The 18,405-nt window shown below is 36.4% G+C and overlaps 3 protein-coding genes across 4 annotated transcripts; 2 read left to right on the top strand and 1 right to left on the bottom strand.

Moving 5' to 3' along the window:
* Positions 1 to 236: 236 nt before the first annotated feature.
* LOC117926969 (flavin-containing monooxygenase FMO GS-OX-like 3) lies at positions 237 to 3,926 on the bottom strand. The gene is made up of 7 exons (XM_034846316.1): positions 3,320 to 3,926; positions 2,441 to 2,511; positions 1,598 to 1,756; positions 1,396 to 1,478; positions 1,168 to 1,303; positions 896 to 1,069; positions 237 to 712 (listed from the first exon to the last, which is right to left on the bottom strand). Exons 1-7 carry the CDS (start codon positions 3,900 to 3,902, stop codon positions 512 to 514), a joined length of 1,407 nt encoding a protein of 468 aa, XP_034702207.1. The 5' UTR covers positions 3,903 to 3,926; the 3' UTR covers positions 237 to 511.
* Positions 3,927 to 6,165: 2,239 nt separating this feature from the next.
* Positions 6,166 to 11,081, top strand: LOC117905929. 2 transcript variants are annotated; one of them, XM_034818823.1, is made up of 5 exons: positions 6,166 to 6,430; positions 7,766 to 7,985; positions 8,361 to 8,471; positions 8,975 to 9,554; positions 9,700 to 11,081. In XM_034818823.1, exons 2-5 carry the CDS (start codon positions 7,875 to 7,877, stop codon positions 10,944 to 10,946), a joined length of 2,049 nt encoding a protein of 682 aa, XP_034674714.1. In that variant the 5' UTR covers positions 6,166 to 6,430; positions 7,766 to 7,874; the 3' UTR covers positions 10,947 to 11,081. The 2 variants fall into 2 exon arrangements, with proteins under 2 accessions (XP_034674714.1, XP_034674708.1); XM_034818817.1 differs by having other exon boundaries at positions 7,758 to 7,985.
* A 2,046-nt stretch (positions 11,082 to 13,127) lies between these two features.
* Positions 13,128 to 15,877, top strand: LOC117927356 (probable WRKY transcription factor 21). The gene is made up of 3 exons (XM_034846856.1): positions 13,128 to 14,247; positions 14,608 to 14,733; positions 15,553 to 15,877. Exons 1-3 carry the CDS (start codon positions 13,556 to 13,558, stop codon positions 15,704 to 15,706), a joined length of 972 nt encoding a protein of 323 aa, XP_034702747.1. The 5' UTR covers positions 13,128 to 13,555; the 3' UTR covers positions 15,707 to 15,877.
* The last annotated feature ends 2,528 nt before the right edge of the window (positions 15,878 to 18,405 follow it).

The raw sequence follows: 18,405 nt of genomic DNA, 5'->3' as shown, positions 1-18,405 counted from the left end.
TTTTGAGAACAAAAACTATTTTTCAAAATTCAGTTTCCAAACACAATTTTTTTTCTAAAAACACAAAAAACTGTTCTTAAAATCTGTTCTCAAAAACTGTTTTTCAGAACAGTTTTCAAAAACAGCAACCAAACAGACCCTTAATTTTTCCAAAAACACGTCGTAGCACTCAAATTTCATTTGCTTTTGCTTGTCAGTCATGCAGCTGTAGCAGCACGTGCAAACTCGACAAAGCCTGGTTTTAATAGGAGGCCGACGTCCCAGACCATGTGCCTTTTCTTTTATTTTAAATATGAATCATGAGTTTTCAAATTCAATACGTTCAATTACATCGAGCGATCAAGACAATCGATATATATATATCTACGCTATGGCTGATTATTCAATTAATATACCTCAAGTCTCAAGAGAAGAACAATGAATGAATCAACCAAGACGATATCCATATTCATCCTTATCGGGCTTTTTTTTTTTTTTTTTTTCATTGCTTATTTTGTAGGGGAGGTTGGTTTCAATTGTCACCAGCCCCATTCGGGCGGCATCTAGCGAAGTCCTTCTGAGCTTCCAACATTAAGTCTTCATCTTCCCATTCGTCGCGGTATTTGTCTGGTCGGACCTTCCTGTTCTTGGCAGTTGCTTCATACATTTTCTTTCTCCATTCTTCAACGCCTGGAATCCCGCATTCCAAGGCAAGCCAATCATCATACTCAAACTGCAAAATGGCATCCAAGAACAGTTTCAACATTACTTTGAGAGATAACCAGTAAGAAAAATGAACATGACAGTATCCTAACCCACTTATATAAGAGTTCTACCAAGTGTCGAGTTCTAATTAACAGTGTTAATAAAGACAATTGGCATTGCCACCAAACATTAGGCTCTTGACCAAATTTACCTGAGAATCAGCCAAGTTGTGAGTGTAGTGCTTTGGTGTGTCAGAAGCTTCTAGTGACAAATAAAAGGCTGAAACATCTGCCATCATCTCCTCCTGCGATGGGAGTCCAATCCGACCTGAGAGAGCACCTGCTATCCATTTGCTTTGGAATTCAAACATGGGGAAAGGGAGGACCTGGCATCAACCACAAGCGAAGTTTTACTTCCATCATAAAAAAGGATGAACAATGAAGCTGATCAAACCAAGAGGATATAAAGTCAAGTAGATATAACCTTCCATAGCAAACCAACAAAGGAAAGCCCTGGAGCCAAATGTGGTGGAAAAATATGCTTGTATAGAGGTCCCACACGATTGTCATCCACAGTGACAATTCCACTGGTGTCAAGAAAAGGGAAATGATACTTGTATCTGGAAAAGGTGAAACAACTGCAAATTACTGTTCTATTCTTTGTGATTCAGTATCAACTTCGTAGAATAGAAGTTTAACAATGGGAGCATACCCCGTGCAGTGCAGAATTACATCAGCAAGAACCACACTCCCATCATAAAATATCACAGTACCATCTTTCTGGACACTTTCTATCTGCATTATTCTAGTTAATATTAGCATATTTTCTATCAATCCATCTCCCACATCAGGGTCAAACAATTCCCTTCATGGTCATCTTTTGATAGCCATGTACCAGAGATGAGTACTTTTACCATAGGATGAAGCCACATGTTATCAATGGCATTGCCAGATAACTTTTTCAAGATTCCAGCCTCAACTGATCTAGATGCAATATGAACTGCTTTAGCAACTTGAGCAATGTCCATAGAGATGTCAACAGCACTTGCAGCACCCCCTATCAAAACTACAACCTGTCCATAACAGGCAATAACAAGGTAAAACTAATCATTTGGTAAGGAAAAAAAAAAGAGAGAGAGAGTAGAACAAAAAAGAACAAAATTGTAAAAGAAAAATACTTTACAATGAATAGATAGTTTTTCATTTATAACTCTTTATTAAATCCTCTGTTTTCTTCATTGTGCCATGCTTTCTTACTTTCCACAAAGCAAGGTCAATCCCTAGCTAGACATAGAGAAGATGAAGCTCTTATGATAAGATTATTGAACAGGGGCGTGTATGATCGTTCCATGGAAATTGAATGGTTTCCTCGCTATCTAGATAGAGAAGAAAAAATCTAGAATGGGGATGTGGAAGAACATCAAATGTCATCAGAATTGACGATTCAAGAACAGTTTAGGATTTGCTTGAAACACTGCTACTTCAAATGGCACTATTTTTTCAAGGATGGCTACCATCTTCTATGACATTCCCATCATGATGAATGATTTGTGCAGATACAATTTAATTGGGCAATTCAACTTCCATGAGCCATCCAAAACCAAACTCACAATTTCAGCAGGGGAGAAGTCATATGAACATTTTTTCAGTGGCAGTTGAAACAAAAGAATTCACAAGCCAGCAATTTCAAAGCAATGCCTCTATAAAAAGCAATATAGAAAGTAGAAACACGAGGAAAAATGAAAACTGACACATACCTGATCTCGAAAGGGCTCAGGAATACGATAATTGTGACTATGCATATGCTTTCCTGGCCATGCATCAATGCCTGGAAAAAGGAATACATAGCAATTAGACGAAAAATAATAATAAGACCAAATAATTTTCACCACGAGTGTTTAATTTCGAGGAAAAAAAATACATTATTTAAGAATTATACTAGCATTTCGTAAAATTAAGAATGATCTTTCAATTGTCTTGTGATCAACTCTTTTCAGATTTGTGAAAACCTAAACTTGTTGCTCCCAACTCTTATCGGTTAGCTTAAAAATTTTCCATCAGATTATCTTCCAAAAAAATCTTCAGGCAATGAATCTTTCTTCACCAATGATAACAGACAGCATCCTGAATCATACAAGGGCTACTAATCATTTCAATTCAGATGTTGCTAGTGTGACAAACAGAACAGAATGCCAATGCAAGAGCAGATCATTTGCCGGTAATGGAATGAGACTCCCAACACCAAGTGTTAGCAAAGAGTTTCCAAATGCACCCAATAAAGCCCAAACTTCAACCTTGTAACTATCATTTAACATACATCCAAGACAAATAAGGCATAACTCACACATGCTCTCATTCATGAGGTTAATGCAATTCCAATCTACATGTCCAAAATTGTGCAAACATCAAAAATTGGATTCCGATGAGGTCCATTCATCAGAAGTTTTTAGTTTTGAACTTAAGATGTCAACATTATGAGAAATTATTATTCTTCCAGTAAATCAGTATTTGAAACTAACATCACAAATCCAGTAAATTGCAATTTAGATCATCAGTACGTCAGCGAAAGTTGAATTCATAGACGAACAAAATCCCAAATAACAAGGTGAAAATAAACGATGAATCTGAAGAATTACCAGGAATTTCTGCAAGACGGGGCTCTGTGTAATGGCCATTGCAAACAACCACAGCATCAAAAATCTCCTCCACATCAATTGCCGCATCGTTTCCGCTTCTAGACTTCACTCCCCACTTCTCATCCTCAACCAAACCAGCATAAACCACCTCCGTCTCGAAGCGGATTAATTCATTGAGTCCAAACCCAACCGCAAAATCCTTGAGATAAAGCGAGACCTCTCGGTGACCCGGAAACCTTCTGGGGTCCCTATGAGGTTCACCAGTGGATACGAAGGGGTAGTCCAGAAAACCCATGACCTCTCTAGGGAGGTTGGTGCGGAGGGAGGCGTAGAGGCTGGAGTGGACTATGTGTCGAGACGGGTCGGAGCCAAGTGGATCCGTCTCCACTGTGGGCGTGTAGACCCAGGTCCCACCCACTTGGCGTTCCCGCTCGAAGACAACGACCTTGTGGCCTTCACGGCGGAGCTCACGGGCGGCGACTAAACCGGCAGCGCCAGCCCCGATGACGGCAACGTCACGTGATTTGAACAGGGAGATGGAGGGCGCCATGGGAAGATAGTAGAGAAGCGTGGGAGGTGGCATCGAAGAGAGCCTTTTTTTTATACCCAATCAACATAAACCAGAGGCATTGCTTCTATGCCAGGAATAAAAAAGAAAAAAATAATTAATTGGTTAAAGAGAAGAAAGAAAAAAATAGTATATTTTTATTAAAATATGATAGAAAAATACAGACGGTTTGATTTTCAAAATTGGATCTTTAATTGTCTTTTTAATTAAATAATTCTAAAAAATAATTTTAAAAAATAACTTTTTTCTCAAAAATTTAAATTATTTATAAAAAATTATGCAAAACATTTTGCATAACTGTGAATCCATTTTTTAATTTTGCCTTTTGTGTAGACCCCAACAGTCATCATCCTCTCACATAATAATCATTCATTTGGAACAATTATTTAAAAATATATTTTTTTTTTTAATTTAATTTTTGTAATCTCATATGCCAAAACAAGTATAGATTTTTTGTTATAAATTGATTTAGGATTAAAAGATGAAATTTCTAGATAAAAGAGGTTTTTTCATAAATAAATAAGAAATCATTTATTACAAGTTTGTACAATTATTTTTATGTTTCTAGTCAAAAGATAACATTTTTAGACATTTAAAAAAAATAATGAAAATTACATTTAATCACACCAGATAAATTTAGGATATCATTAGTGATAAAATTTAAATTCAAGATCGAATAAATTTGAAATAATTTAGAATATCATATTTGTTCATACTTATTAACCAAATTCAAACTTCTCTTATTAGGTCATACTTCCAAATGTTCATCCTGACCAACCAGATTATTCTAATAGATTGAAGTATATTATAAAAGAATTGTCGTTCTATGATAATACATAGATCACAACACGATTATCATAGTGTTTGAGTTAATAAAAGATGATCACATAATTATATATTTTTTTTCCTCTCCTTGTTCTTTTTTTAATCTATGTTTATTTTACAACAGTTGACCATTTTTCTAATCCATCAAATTACAAGCAATCTATTAAAAAGGAGTATTAAATAAATTTGATTTTAGATCATTTATTTTACAATCAATTTTTATCCATTTTAAATTTTATAAATACCTTTACTTAATCGTGACCATCACATCATCTTTATTAAAAGACAAATTTGTAAATGTTGTAACCAAAAATGAGAAATCTAATTTGAGTGACTTATTTGTATGCTACATCAAACAAAATATAATGGAAAAAGTAGGTTTTGATTCATTAATTTAAAACAATGTTAAAAAAATAATTTTTATAAATTAGTTTTACCTTCACTTATTTAGAAATATTTTAAAACACATATTTTTTCAAAATTCAAATAATTATTTTCCAAAATAACTCAAATATAGTATTATATGGATTAAAATATAATCTTTTCATTTTAATTTAATAATAACTAGACTTCTCATATAAATAAAATTATTATTTTAGTTTTCTACAAATCTATACAATATTGCAACAAAAAAAAAAAAATCTATTTAAACAAAATTAATAATTTCTTTTGAAATTAAAAAAAGAAGAAAAAAAGGCCCACCTAGTTGAAAGAAGGAATTACTAGTTGGGCCATCACATTAAAAAAGTGTGTCGTTTGTAACCAGATTTAGTTAGGCCCATTATGTTTTAGAATCATATGAGGTAGGGGCCTGCCACCTACTAAAACAATTGCAGTCTACAATGGAGGTACAATTCAGTTTTACCCCTTCATAATTTTTATGGATTTTGACATAGAAAGATAGAAAACCTCATTGGAGCATTAATCCAATTAATTTTAACTTTATTAACTTATGGTATTATAGATAGTTTAATCTAATTTTTATATAAAGCTAACTATAATTGGTGGTAAAATTCAGTTGAGTGAGGAATGGAGACAGCTCAAAATGTGGAACATGTGACTGGTGGACCCACCAGATTATGAATGGTATCAGGCTATAAGCAATCAAGGTTGGGATCATAAATTCGCGACTTCTCTCGTACTTTTGGTGGGTCCAAATAGATCCAAAAATTAAAATAAAATAAAATCAGGAAGGCAGGGGCATAAAGGTAAATAAAGAAGGAAAATATTGAATAGGGAGTCTAGGGCCATTTGGGCCTGGCAGTGAAAGGTGTCCCGGGAGCAGAGCCAGGGCCTGATCTATTGAGCCCAGAAATCTATCCCTAAAAGTGCAAATGTAGAGAGAGAAAACCTGATTGCTGTAGAGAGAGAAACCTGATAGTGACACGCACACTTGTATAGTATTTACCTGACAAAAGAAAGGAGAAAGGAGCATGATATCTCTCACCTTGCACCCCACAACCCACCTGCGCACGTTAGTCATCACTCCTTTCTCTCTCTCTCTCTCTTAGACTTCTCTCTCTCCTGCAGTTCCCTGTCTCCCAACGATCTGATTCCCTCTTTCTCTCTCCAAAACCCCTTTTGGGTTTAACCCATTTTTTTCTCTGTTTTTATATGTCTCCCCGCTGCTGAATTCTGTGACTTTTTTGCTGAGGGAATTGGAGATTTTTGGGCATTTTAATGGCTGAATGCCCACTCTCTCCATTTTCTCACTCCTGGTACTCTCTTCTCTTTCTTTGTACCCTTTGTAGTAGTTGGGTTTTGTTCTTATTACTGTGATTATCTCCGGAATGTTTGGTTGCCTATCAAAATATATGCATGGATCTTTTTATGTTGGTTTGTTATCAGATGGTTTATTTTTTTACTCTGAATATAAGTTTGCTTCTTTGTTTTTGGGAAGAGCTCGGCGTACAATGTGGGGTCTTTTTAGAAGCATTTGTTGTCTATTGGCTGCAAAAGATTTTTCATTCCAGCCAAAAAAACAAAAACCCATGAAGGGTAAATATCCATGGAGGTTGCAGATTTAATCTTCTGTTTGGTTCTTGGGAAGAATGAAAAAAAGAAACGGAAAATGGTTGAAAGTAAGCAAATTTTGTTGTTTGTGTTGTTTACGTTTCTGGAGGAAGAAGAACCATTAAACTTATGTTCATTAAATTTATGTTAATTTGGGTGATTATACGACATAAAAGGAGTAAAACAAAGATGAATTACATCACTATAACTGGGTATACATACAGACTTAAACCAATAACTATAGGTCTATTCGGCTACTGGAAGTCTATTCCCAGTAATGAATAAGGATTTCTGTGTGTGTGTGTTTGATAGATATTTTTTGTGGACTAGTCAGCTACGTGCTTGTCTCCACAACCATGCATTTGCAACTTGACTTTCAATTATCAAGGGGTTGATTGATTGAGGTGGTAAATGCAGGATTGAGCTTGGAAAAAACATGGTCAGATGGAGACATTTGTTAGACTTTTCAGTCCTTTGGTAGAATATGGGGCCCTAGTTTATAATTTAGAATCATGCAAATTGGGCACACATTTTCTGTGCCTAGTTTTCTGCCCGAGGCCCTGTAAATGAACACAACCTCATGGAAGAACAAGTGAGATGATCAGAATTCTTAGTCCTGAGGTCAATAAATTCCCTCTCCACCGTTCGGATTGCAATTTCATTCAGTAAGAAATTCACGTGGTGGATGAAACATAATAAAGTTGATTAATGTTTCTTCAAAAGTACACTGGTAGTTTAGATTTAGTTTTCTCTTCCACTTTGTATTAAATGAGACAGAACAACCAAATTGAAAACACTGACAACAAAGAAAAAGCGTATTAAATGATGTTAAGAAGGAAGAAGGAAAGAAAGAAAATGCCCCACATTGCAATTAAGGATACCTTTAATAATTATGATCATTAGGGTTTTAGGTCTACTTGCTGTAACGGTATGAATGCCATTTTAGAGAAAAGGATTGTTGCTTTGGAAGATGGTATTGCCTCTTAAATTTCATGGGCACTTCCTGTTTTGTGACTAGCTTCCTTTGTGAAGTTGTGCAGGTTCGGGGCCTAAAAACAATGTGAAAGGTCCTCATAGGACTTGGTTGCTCCTGAGGATGGATGAACTGATCTGAGATGTGATGCTTTTATCGGTTCTTGCAAGGACAAAATGTTAATACAGGGAGATTTTGATCTGAATTCTGCACAAAGATATGCTGATTCGACCAAAGAAGTTTTAAAGCAGACAATACTCGATCAGGAGATTATATTTAGGAAGCAGGTATGTGGACAATCTCTGCATTTTCAGTAAACCTAAGGTTTTTATCTTGATAATGGACAAAAAAAATGTTATCTTGATTTGACACTATATGGATTACCATCCTTTGACTTTGGCTAAAACCTTGAATTGGTGAGCTTGCTTTGCTGTCTATAGTCTGGAAGCATAACCCTTTCCTGTCTTAAACATCATTTAGTAGAAAAATCCCTTTTTACTACTAAAACAGTAAATTCCTGTGACTTTCAGGCCATTCTTTGTTCAAAACATGTTCCTACTGAAAGGTGGACGGACAATCAAGCCATGTATTATGCATGATCAAAGCATAATTTTCCCTCTTCAGTTGTTTATCTATTTTTCTTGCTATTGATTTTTCTTCAGGTTCATGAACTCCATCGATTATATGGGATACAAAAGACTCTGATGGAGAATCTCAGCTGGAAAGAGCTTGAAAGTTATGATTCATGGAAAGCAAGCACACAATCAAACCTGGTACATTTTGCAAATCCAATGAAATATAAATTTCTGGCAAAAGAGAGAACAGCTTCTGCTCATTGAAAACGAAGCCAGCAATTGGCATCTTAATGATGAGTGAATTTATGGTAACAGGAGAGGTTCTCTTTTGCCACCAAATGTGGTTCTTGGACATACATCCAAGTCATTTGGGGATTCATCAGGCAACATCTGATTGATGTTTTCACTTAGAAGATGCCCTATGCCAAAAATTGGTTTTATCAAATAAATGATGTGGTTAGAGGAACCTGGTAAAGACATGGTGTGAGGGGTTCCTCTTTTACTTGGATTTGTTCTATTTCTACTGTGGTTCGGTAAATGTGTAAGTTGTGCAATGTGCATAGAATACGTGGATATGTGTTTATGATATTTATCCCTTTATGATGACTACCCAGTAGTCCTCTTGTTGGTAACAGAAACCACACATCATCAACATTATGTGCAATTTGATATCATTTTAATGTGGTGAACATTTCTTTCAGGTGGGCTCTACCCAATTTATAAACCAGGATTTGTTAGAAGAGCACCAAGGTGTTTGCTCCAAGCTTCAGCCAAGGCATTCTAGTCTTCAAAAGAGGCCTTTTGATCTTCAACTTCCTGCTGATCAGTATATCAGTAGCATCGATATGGACCTTCCAGAAAAAGGGAAGAGTTGGGATTCTCTAAAAGAATCCTTAGGTGATAAGAGTTCTTTTCTTGGGAATAATGTTTCTAATCCAGAGTTTTTGAAGCTTTCCTTGTGTATTGGAGAGGATACTAGCAAGAAGGGAGGTGGCAGTAGAAACAGGTACAGTGAGAAGACATTTTCCTGCGCCCAGTATGTTATTGATTTAGAAGAATCAACAGAAAAAGGATCAGATGAGGATACTCAAACTGTGTCCCCTCTCATCTTTGCTGGCCTGACCCCTTCTTCAGGAGACAAGCATGAGCTGCAAGCTTCTGTTTTATCTAATCTGGCCACCTCCAAAAGTGGAAAGAAAGATCCAGAAGATGGGACCATGATGAGTTGCTCTATTGTTGATGGCAGCGAAAGCTATCAAGAGCAAACTTGTTTTCATCAAGGTACCAGTTGTTTTGTCCTTGCTATACTGTTTATGATTGTAGGGGCATGACATTCTAATTCAAAGTCTGTGGTTTTACAAAGTTAAACATCTGCTATATTCTTAGTCATTATGATTTAGCTTTTCTGATCTGGTGCCTTGTGCAGGGCTCAATGAGAGTTATGGTGACGTCAGGAGTAATAATCTGTTCACCAAGAAGCAGCAGTTCACTTCTTATGTAGCAGGGCAGATGGATCTCAACAGGATTCAGTTTGAAGATTCATCATGTTACTCAAATGATGTTGTGGTGCCCTATCCTTCAACAGCAAGCTCTTCAGGTATTCTTCATGGACTAGATGGTCAGTTTGAGGAAGGTGCTTGTCCTACCATGACTTGCTGGAGAAAACCAAATGCTGACAGCCTCAATGAAAATTCCGACACACTTCCCACTTTGATGGATTCCAACAATAAAAGTGATAGTACTGAGATTTTGCCTATAAGTGCCAAATCCAATGGAAGTAATGGAAGCGAACTGTGCCCTATAGACCTTGAGTCTGTATCTGGCCCCGCATTAGATCTCTGTGAGGATCCTGGAAGATGTAGTAGCAATACCCAAAATGAAGTGGACTTGCCACTAGAACCTCCAACCGGTCTTTTACATGATGGTGAAGATACTGTATTTTCATTCCCATATCGGAGTCACAGTACCGTTCAAGATGGGAACTGCAAGTCTGACTGTATTGCTGACAACAATTCCAGCAGCATCAAGACAATGTTATCTAGAGTTGAATTGGGAGATTCAAATCTTTCTACTTTCGATGAGCTCTCAAAAAGCCAGATAGGGTCTCAAGTTGCCGAAACGCCATTCAGTGAGCTGGATAGCAGTGAATCAAAACACCAATACCACACAAAGAAGGATGAAGAGTCAGATGTAAATGCTTTGGTCCAGAAGGCAGCCGAATCACTCATCCATATCTCATTGGGAAGTTCAGCTTGTTATCAAGAATGTTTTACCAACAAGGGATCCAATGAAAGGGAAAATGACAAAAGGGAACAGCCACAATATTCTTCTGATTCTTTCGAGTCAATTACACTGAAGCTAACGGAAAGCAGTGCAGATGATTACTCTGTATCATCAATGCCATTTGAGGTAAATGGATCAGAAGAAAAAGATTTTGGTTTTAAGCTGAGAAGAGGGAGGAGAATGAAAGATTTTCAGAGGGACATATTACCTGGACTAGCAACTCTTACCAGACATGAAATATGTGAGGATATAAACATTCTGGATGGAGTTATTAGATCAAGAGAGTACCGGAAGATGAGATCCAAAATGGGCAATGGAGAGAATTTCTGTACACCCTTGAGAGGCAGAAGGCCTAGACGTAATTATGGTGGCCGAAGAAATCATTTATGAAAATTCATATCAAGTTTGTGACCGCATCACATATGAAAATAGAATTATTGTGGACCCATATAGCAGAAATAATTTTTAAATCTGTTTACTGATTTTCAGATTACTTGGTTTCTTATTATAACATTGCAGTTGAAAGATCAGTCTTCAAAATTTTTTAGTATTGACAGCAAAACCAGGTATTTGTCACGGCATCATATTTCTTCCTTCGATTCACAACTTTTAAGGGTGACAGTGTCACCAGTGCCGACATGCTTGGTTTGAGGGGCTAACAGACGGCCCCGGGAAGTTCCAGTATGGCATTTGGCGATCAATCCTGATATACCCATCAGAAAATGGGTTTTCTTAATTTTATTCTTCCTAGGGGCCTTCTTGCAAAATTATTCATTATTTTGAGGATACTCTGTTTTCATTATTACCACCCACTGTTTCTTTATGTACGATGTGGAAAAGTTTTGGGTTGCCTTCTAAGATGTTCAAGAATGTCTTTTCATTGATAAATTTTTCATGTGAGTCGTAAATAAAATTATAAATACGAAAATTACTTAATTTTTCATAGCACAAAATCCTAAACTCTCGAAAAAAAATTTAAAAAATTTAATTGTGCTCCCCTGTTTATTTATTGGGTTAGGTGCAACCGACTTAGAGACCTAAACTCAACTACAACAATGTAGAAGAACTTGTTGAGGAAGGCCGTGGTCTAGTAGCCATTGTCATTTCAGAGCCTCTCATAAAGTGTTGGGATAGTTTCTTGTTCCATAATTGTTTTAAAATTTTGGTTTTTGAGAAAACTGTTTTAAAAATATGTTTTAATATATTTTTTATATTTTTAAATGTGTTTTAAAAATAACTTTTATATATATTATTTTATTTTTTAATTATTAAATGTATTTTTTAAACTGTTTTGAAAATCTTCAATCAGCTATGATACTTGCTGGGGCCACCGCCAGGAATATTTGGGTGATGTCCTTGATTATAATAATGGCAGTCGTATCAATGGCTACCATGCTCACATGAGCCTCAACCTATAATCAACTGTGCTGTCGTTCTCACGGGTCCCATCTACTTAAAATCAGCAGCAATCAAATCAGTGGGGTGCTGATTGAACAAACTTGGCAATCTCACTAGTTGGAACTTGGAAATGACAATTTTATGGAACTAGCCCTTCTTTATGTGGATTCTATAGCAAGATAATTGCGGGAGGATAAAGAGTGGAGACCAAGCCACTAAAAACCACCCTTTGACGACAAGCTAGCGTGCTTCAATTTTGATTTTTCCTATGAGGAAAATAAAACAAGCACACTCCAATAATGAAGTTTAAACCGATTAATGGCAAGGTCCAAGACCTTGAGAGAGACTTGCTTGCGGTTGGTTGGTTGGTTAGTGGATCAGATTCATGGGCAAGTGGAAACTGTGGAATAATGCCACATACAACCAAAGCCCTTCACCTAAATCTTTGAATCTTTGTGTGTCTTCTTCTGTACTTTTCCATGCCCCACCCCCCTCATATAATTCAGATGGTGTACGTGTACCTATAATTTCTTTCTATTTTTTCCCAGCCAAGTATTTACCTTTCGTGAAATTTCATCACATATCCCCCCTCAAAAATAATTTTGTTTTTGGATGAAACAAGAAAACCACTGCATTAACACTGATGTTCAAACAAGGTGGCTCAAGAAAATTGACTTTGAAATTATTAACGTTGAACAATGTTGTTCTCACCTTCATGGATTATTCAAATAATAATAACTTAATGTGATAAAAAATATAACTTATTATTATTAACATCAATCAATGGTCAAGTAAGATAATCAGGAATCCAAGTAAAACTTAGTATTGGAGTATACGCTCGAGGTTAATCTACCATTCAGAGACGTCTATAAAATTATTAACATGAACAACATACTTGAGAGTTGAGAAGACATTTCTAAACATAGTGGTCAGGGGAAGAGCCACAAAAAATACCAAAACCTGTTGAAACACGAGATTCTTGCTGCAAAATTTGTCAAAGAAGGATGAACTATGAATTCCAAAGTCCTTGATAGAGTCAAGAGTCCCATAATGAAATCGTGTTGCTGACGGGTTTTGGAAAACATTCACATCCTATAGGGCTTATCAACCATTTTATTAAATTAAAACCAGATAAAGATTAGGATATAGAGCCGGCAAATTGCAACCAAAGCATGCAATTACAGTCACCTTTGTTTCTACTCAACCATTTGAAAACACACACATTCCCCATTTTGTTCTCATTTCTGATAGGAAATTGGCTGGTGGGGTATGAAACTTAATCCACCGTTGACTATCTTGGCACTATGTTGGCTTGGATGAGTTTATGTAAATGTAAATTAAGATATCTTCATGAAGTGGGTTTTGAATATTGTGGGTCGTACTCCGCTGAATCAACCTAGTTTTGATTCATTGGTGGTTTCCGGTACACGGGTTTTGCCAGAAAATACAGTTCGTGTAATTGGCTTTATCTGATCAAAAGAGGACCCAGTTGCATCCGTGATCATCCATGGTGTTTTGGATCCTTGAATCTGTCACTTTGAGGCTTTATACAAGCTAGTTCTGAATCTTCTGATAGCTGAGCTAATCAGTTGTTGAGTTCCATGAACGAAGCTTCAGGTGTTTGTGTTTCAATGACCCCTGTAAGGTGGGATTTCAAAATTCATGAAGTTGCTCAGAGTGGTTTCAGATATGCCCATCACTTGCTCACTTGTATTTCTGATCAAGCTCAAGCGACAAAAACTCAGGAAGTGAACTTTATAGCCCAAGAAGCACTGACTGAATTCAGAAAACTGCTCACCCTACTTGATGAAGAGAGGGATTATAAGAGAATAAGAAAGGGTCCCCTGCTGAATTCAGGACATATAAGCCCTGTAGAATGGATGGATAGTCCCAGTCCTTTGTCACAAAGCCATGGGTGCAACGCGATTCAACCCAGCATGGTTAAACAGTTGATCCCTCTTCAGAACACTCAGTCTTCAACTGCCTTTTTCCCCACCAATGGTTTCAACTTGTATAGGGAAAAACAGAATCTAGCATTACAACGTTGTTACTCAGAGAGCAATCTTGCTGTTCCAAACAACTCCATCATAGGGTTGAACTTTCCACAGAAATCCGCCATTTCTTTAATTAGTATGGATGGAAGTAGCATCGAGGAGCAGACAATTCGTTATTCATCATCTGAAATTCTGGCTTCTCGGTATGACTCTTCCAAGAGGAAGTGTGGGGCAAAGAGCGAAGAAGAAAGCATGAGATGCGTAGCCTCATCTGGGGGATGCCACTGCACGAAGAAAAGGTGACTACCCTTCAACAGTTCATCTTGTTGGTTTTAAATTCTATTAATATCACTTCTTTCTGTGTTTCAAGTGACTGATGTTGCTGAATTTTGAAAATTTTCCTATAATACCATGAATAGAAATTAGGATTATGTTGTTAGAACTGGATTTTAGCTTGAAAAATCCCTTGACTATACATGTTGATTTGTATATTTGTCCATTTTTACTGAACAAAGCCATGATGGCTTATTTGTAATATTTGACCCTTAGCAAGAAAATTCCTGATATAACTACAATTCATCTGCTTGTATACAGATATAATGGTTCTCTTACGGTGGGTTTTTTTCTTTTTTTCTGCTGTCGTCTTTTATTTTGTGCAGGAAACTGAGGATAAAGAGATCGTTCAAAGTTCCAGCTATAAGCAATAAACTAGCAGATATACCTCCTGATGACTTCTCTTGGAGGAAATACGGGCAAAAGCCCATAAAAGGATCTCCACATCCAAGGTATTTTGATGTTCTTCCTACCTTTTCTTCATGTTGTCAAGATCCTTTCAGACTGGCCATCCATTACTTTATGGTTGTTAGTTTCCATAGTCCAATATCAAAGTTTATAATTTGTGGGACTCTGTTCTGCTTGTTGCATCTTGGATCATCTATTCACATTTTTCTTTTTCTGGATCTGACATGATGTAGTTGTATCTTTGGTTCATTGGACACTATCATATATTCACCGGATGTTTAGTTCACTACAAGTCATAATTTAGGGTCATGGATATGACTGTTCCAGTAATGAAATTATAAAATTGAACCGACATGGGGGCTATATATATCCTCCTCTGCTTGCTCATTGATCATGATTTCACATATGACCTTTTGGTTGGTCTCATGGAATAGTCCATCCAGTCAAGACCTAAATGGATGATTATTCAAACCAATTACAGGCTTATGGCCACATTTTCTGGTGTTTAAATCTAACAAGAGGGGGCAACTCCTTCACATACTACCCCTAGCCTTCCCAAAGGTTTATGAAAAGGCAAAATTCTGGAAGAGCCTTATTTCCTTAACGAATCCCTGTTATCCAAAATGTATTGTTACCCATTCATTAGCAAAACCAAAGATTTACAAGATCAAAAACCTCAAGGTAGAGTTGCTTCTAAGTGCTAACTCGCTGTCTATCCACAAGAGAAGAGATGCTGACAATTTTAATGGTTTGGATGCTGGGGATGTAGCAAAAATCATCATTTTGTTGCATGATTGTCTATTAGCTTTCTTTGTTTTCTTTTTCACAATATGGTGACATGTCTTTGATGTTTCATTTTCAAGGAGCTATTACAAATGCAGCAGCATGAGGGGATGCACTGCAAGGAAGCATGTGGAACGATGCTTGGAGGATCCTACCATGTTGGTTGTGACATATGAAGGGGACCATAACCACTCTAGAATTACATTTCAAGCACCAAATGTGATGATTCACTAGTAGAATGAAGCCAAGGAATTCTCACATTCCACGCTGGAACGGGTTATGTATTTAGCAAAATTCTTCTGCCCAAGCATGGAAATTATTGAGAATGTAATTGCTCTGTTCTTGTGGAATGATACTGTTTTGTTTTATGAAGCCCATTGAATTCATTCTCTTTTTTCATGCATATACCTCTTTTTTTCCCTGTAATGACACTTTTGGTAATTCAGACACACACATAAATGTTTTGTGGTAGTTGCTTGGATCTTGCTCTGCAGCCAATCCAGTAGGGCCATACTTGATGCTTTTGAATGAGCTTAACCCTTGAGAATTTCGAGTTCCCTGGTTTTAAGTTGCCGATCCCCCAAGCATAGATGAAAGAAAGTCCAGTTATAGCCAGCATAAATTTTCTTTCCAAACTGGCTCATGATCCTCTCATGTCTCCTAATTCCAACAATTTTAAGTTGAAGTACCAAACTCATTATAGACCTTTTCTGTCCATAGAAATTGCTTAGTGACTCTGTTTGTTCACCCAGATTTTTATATTGAACTGGACCTCTCCCAATGATAACATCTGCATTGGGTGCCACAATGGTCTCTGACCTTGAATTAAAACAAAAGGGAGCCTAACTTTTTCCTCATGCATTTTTTCCTAAGTTAAATTGTTAATTAAAAGGAATCAATGACAAAGCAGTAGATGACATACAAAGGGCTTGTTGTCCCTTTAGACAATCTTGATGGGCCTACTCTATTTTAAAGGATTAAACCATGGAACACAGCCGACCATTACCAACACCATATGAAGATTTTTTTATGAGATGTTAATTATTTGTTTGTCTATTTCATCAGTACCTACACTGTGAAGGATCATGACACCTGTATGATATGTGATGTTTGCTGAGAACTGGGCTAAACAGAGAATCCTTGTGTTCCCATTACCCACAATCTCTTTTGTGTAAGGGGTTAGGCCCAATGACTAACGAAGTAAAAGTTCCAAACATCAGGCCTGGACTTGTACAAACCCTCTAGAAGTATCATTTTGGAAATGCCTTTATGAGAAAGGAAAGATGATTCAAGACCCAAGAAGAAATCAATCAAAGAGATTAGATTTGGTAATGAGATTTGTGTACCCAATAAGAAAGGTTTACAATTTTTTCATCATGTGGGGGTGGTTTATCATTGAGTTACATCGGATTTAGTTGCCTTCTGATTGGATGTTTTTGTCATTGGATCCTCCAATATTTGTCCAAAAGAGTCCAGGACTTAAATCTTGGATTAAAGTTGGTTGAAGATCCTATGATCATTACATGCTACATTGTACTATTTAGTATACTTAATTGGCCCAATATTTTGTGATGTATGCCCAAATGGTCACCCAAGACATACCAAGTTTTTAGGTCGATGCATGAGTGGGTGATGAGTGGATACTCTTCCAAAGTTGGGCACCATCATGTGTTGTTTCTTCTCAGCCACTAGTGATGCTTGCTTAGTTGGGTAGTAGGTCTAATAATTTTTCAGTCTTGGGGGAGCCTTTTTTCGTTTAAGAGGGTTAATGGTGTTACAAATGGACCCCATATGGATCTCCATCATCCATGGCAGATGAAGAAGATTTCCATGGTCTAGAAAGCCTAACAACTTAGTTCATGATTATCCCTTGAAAGAGTTGTTATTTTTTCTTCTTCTTCTTCTTCTTTCAAATGCTATTATAAGCAGAGGGGAATCATCTATTAGTCATGATTTTCTTCATTTTATTATGGAACTACAAAGTGGGTTAGTTGCAGTGCTACAATATTTTGGTCTCACCCACTTTTGCAAGGTGTTTTGAATCATCTCTTTCCCTAATTAATAAAAGTTCTCAACATAGTTCCTTTTATTAAAATAATAGAGTGTGTGTTTGGGAGATTGGAATATCATAAAAGAATTAAAATCCCATTTCATTTTTCAGCCATTTTTATCTTTCGATGACTTATAAGAAATAATGATAAGATTTAAGAATTTATTCTTGTGGACGTACAACATGGTCATGTCACATGGTACCATAGTTCATCTTTATGTCACATGGTACCATAGCCGTATTTAGAACATTGAAATAAAGAATAAGATCAGGGATCAATTCCATTCATATTCATTAACGTACTTGAATGATTTGTTAAAATTGGAATAAAAATTAAATATTCATTTTTAAAGAAATCAAATCTTGCTTTTATTAGGACTTATGATTCAATTCAATTCTCATTCTTGTTCTCGTACAACAAACGCACCCTAAATAGAATATAAATTTAAAATTTATCCATAAAAATTAATTTAACAATAAAGAAAATAAATGAGTCAGCATTTCAAATGACATTTAATAATGAAATGGTTATGTTGTGGCTCAAGACCTACCTTGAAAGAGAATTTCCAACAAGGGAATGATTCCCTAAGCTGCCAATCAAGCAAAAGAAAAAATATATTGTACAGTACAAACAAAATGGCTTTTTCATGAGGTTCCATTTGTTCCAATTAATAATCATTTCCCCAATAGACAAGACAAGAATTTATCATCAATAATCTCTCCCTAATGTCTCATTTTCCATCATTTTAGTAGAAAATAACATACCAACAAAGCATATCTGCCACATTAATTGTTTGTGTTTGTAGCCAGTCCCTTTGATATCTCCTCACTGGTCAACTTCAAATTTACTTGCTCATTTTTCTAACAAGGCATAACCAACCAC

The sequence above is a fragment of the Vitis riparia genome, chromosome 2, assembly GCF_004353265.1.
Source record: "Vitis riparia cultivar Riparia Gloire de Montpellier isolate 1030 chromosome 2, EGFV_Vit.rip_1.0, whole genome shotgun sequence".
NCBI lineage: Eukaryota > Viridiplantae > Streptophyta > Magnoliopsida > Vitales > Vitaceae > Vitis > Vitis riparia.
Note: the sequence above shows the minus strand (reverse complement) of the source record. Positions and strands in the feature narration are given on the sequence as shown.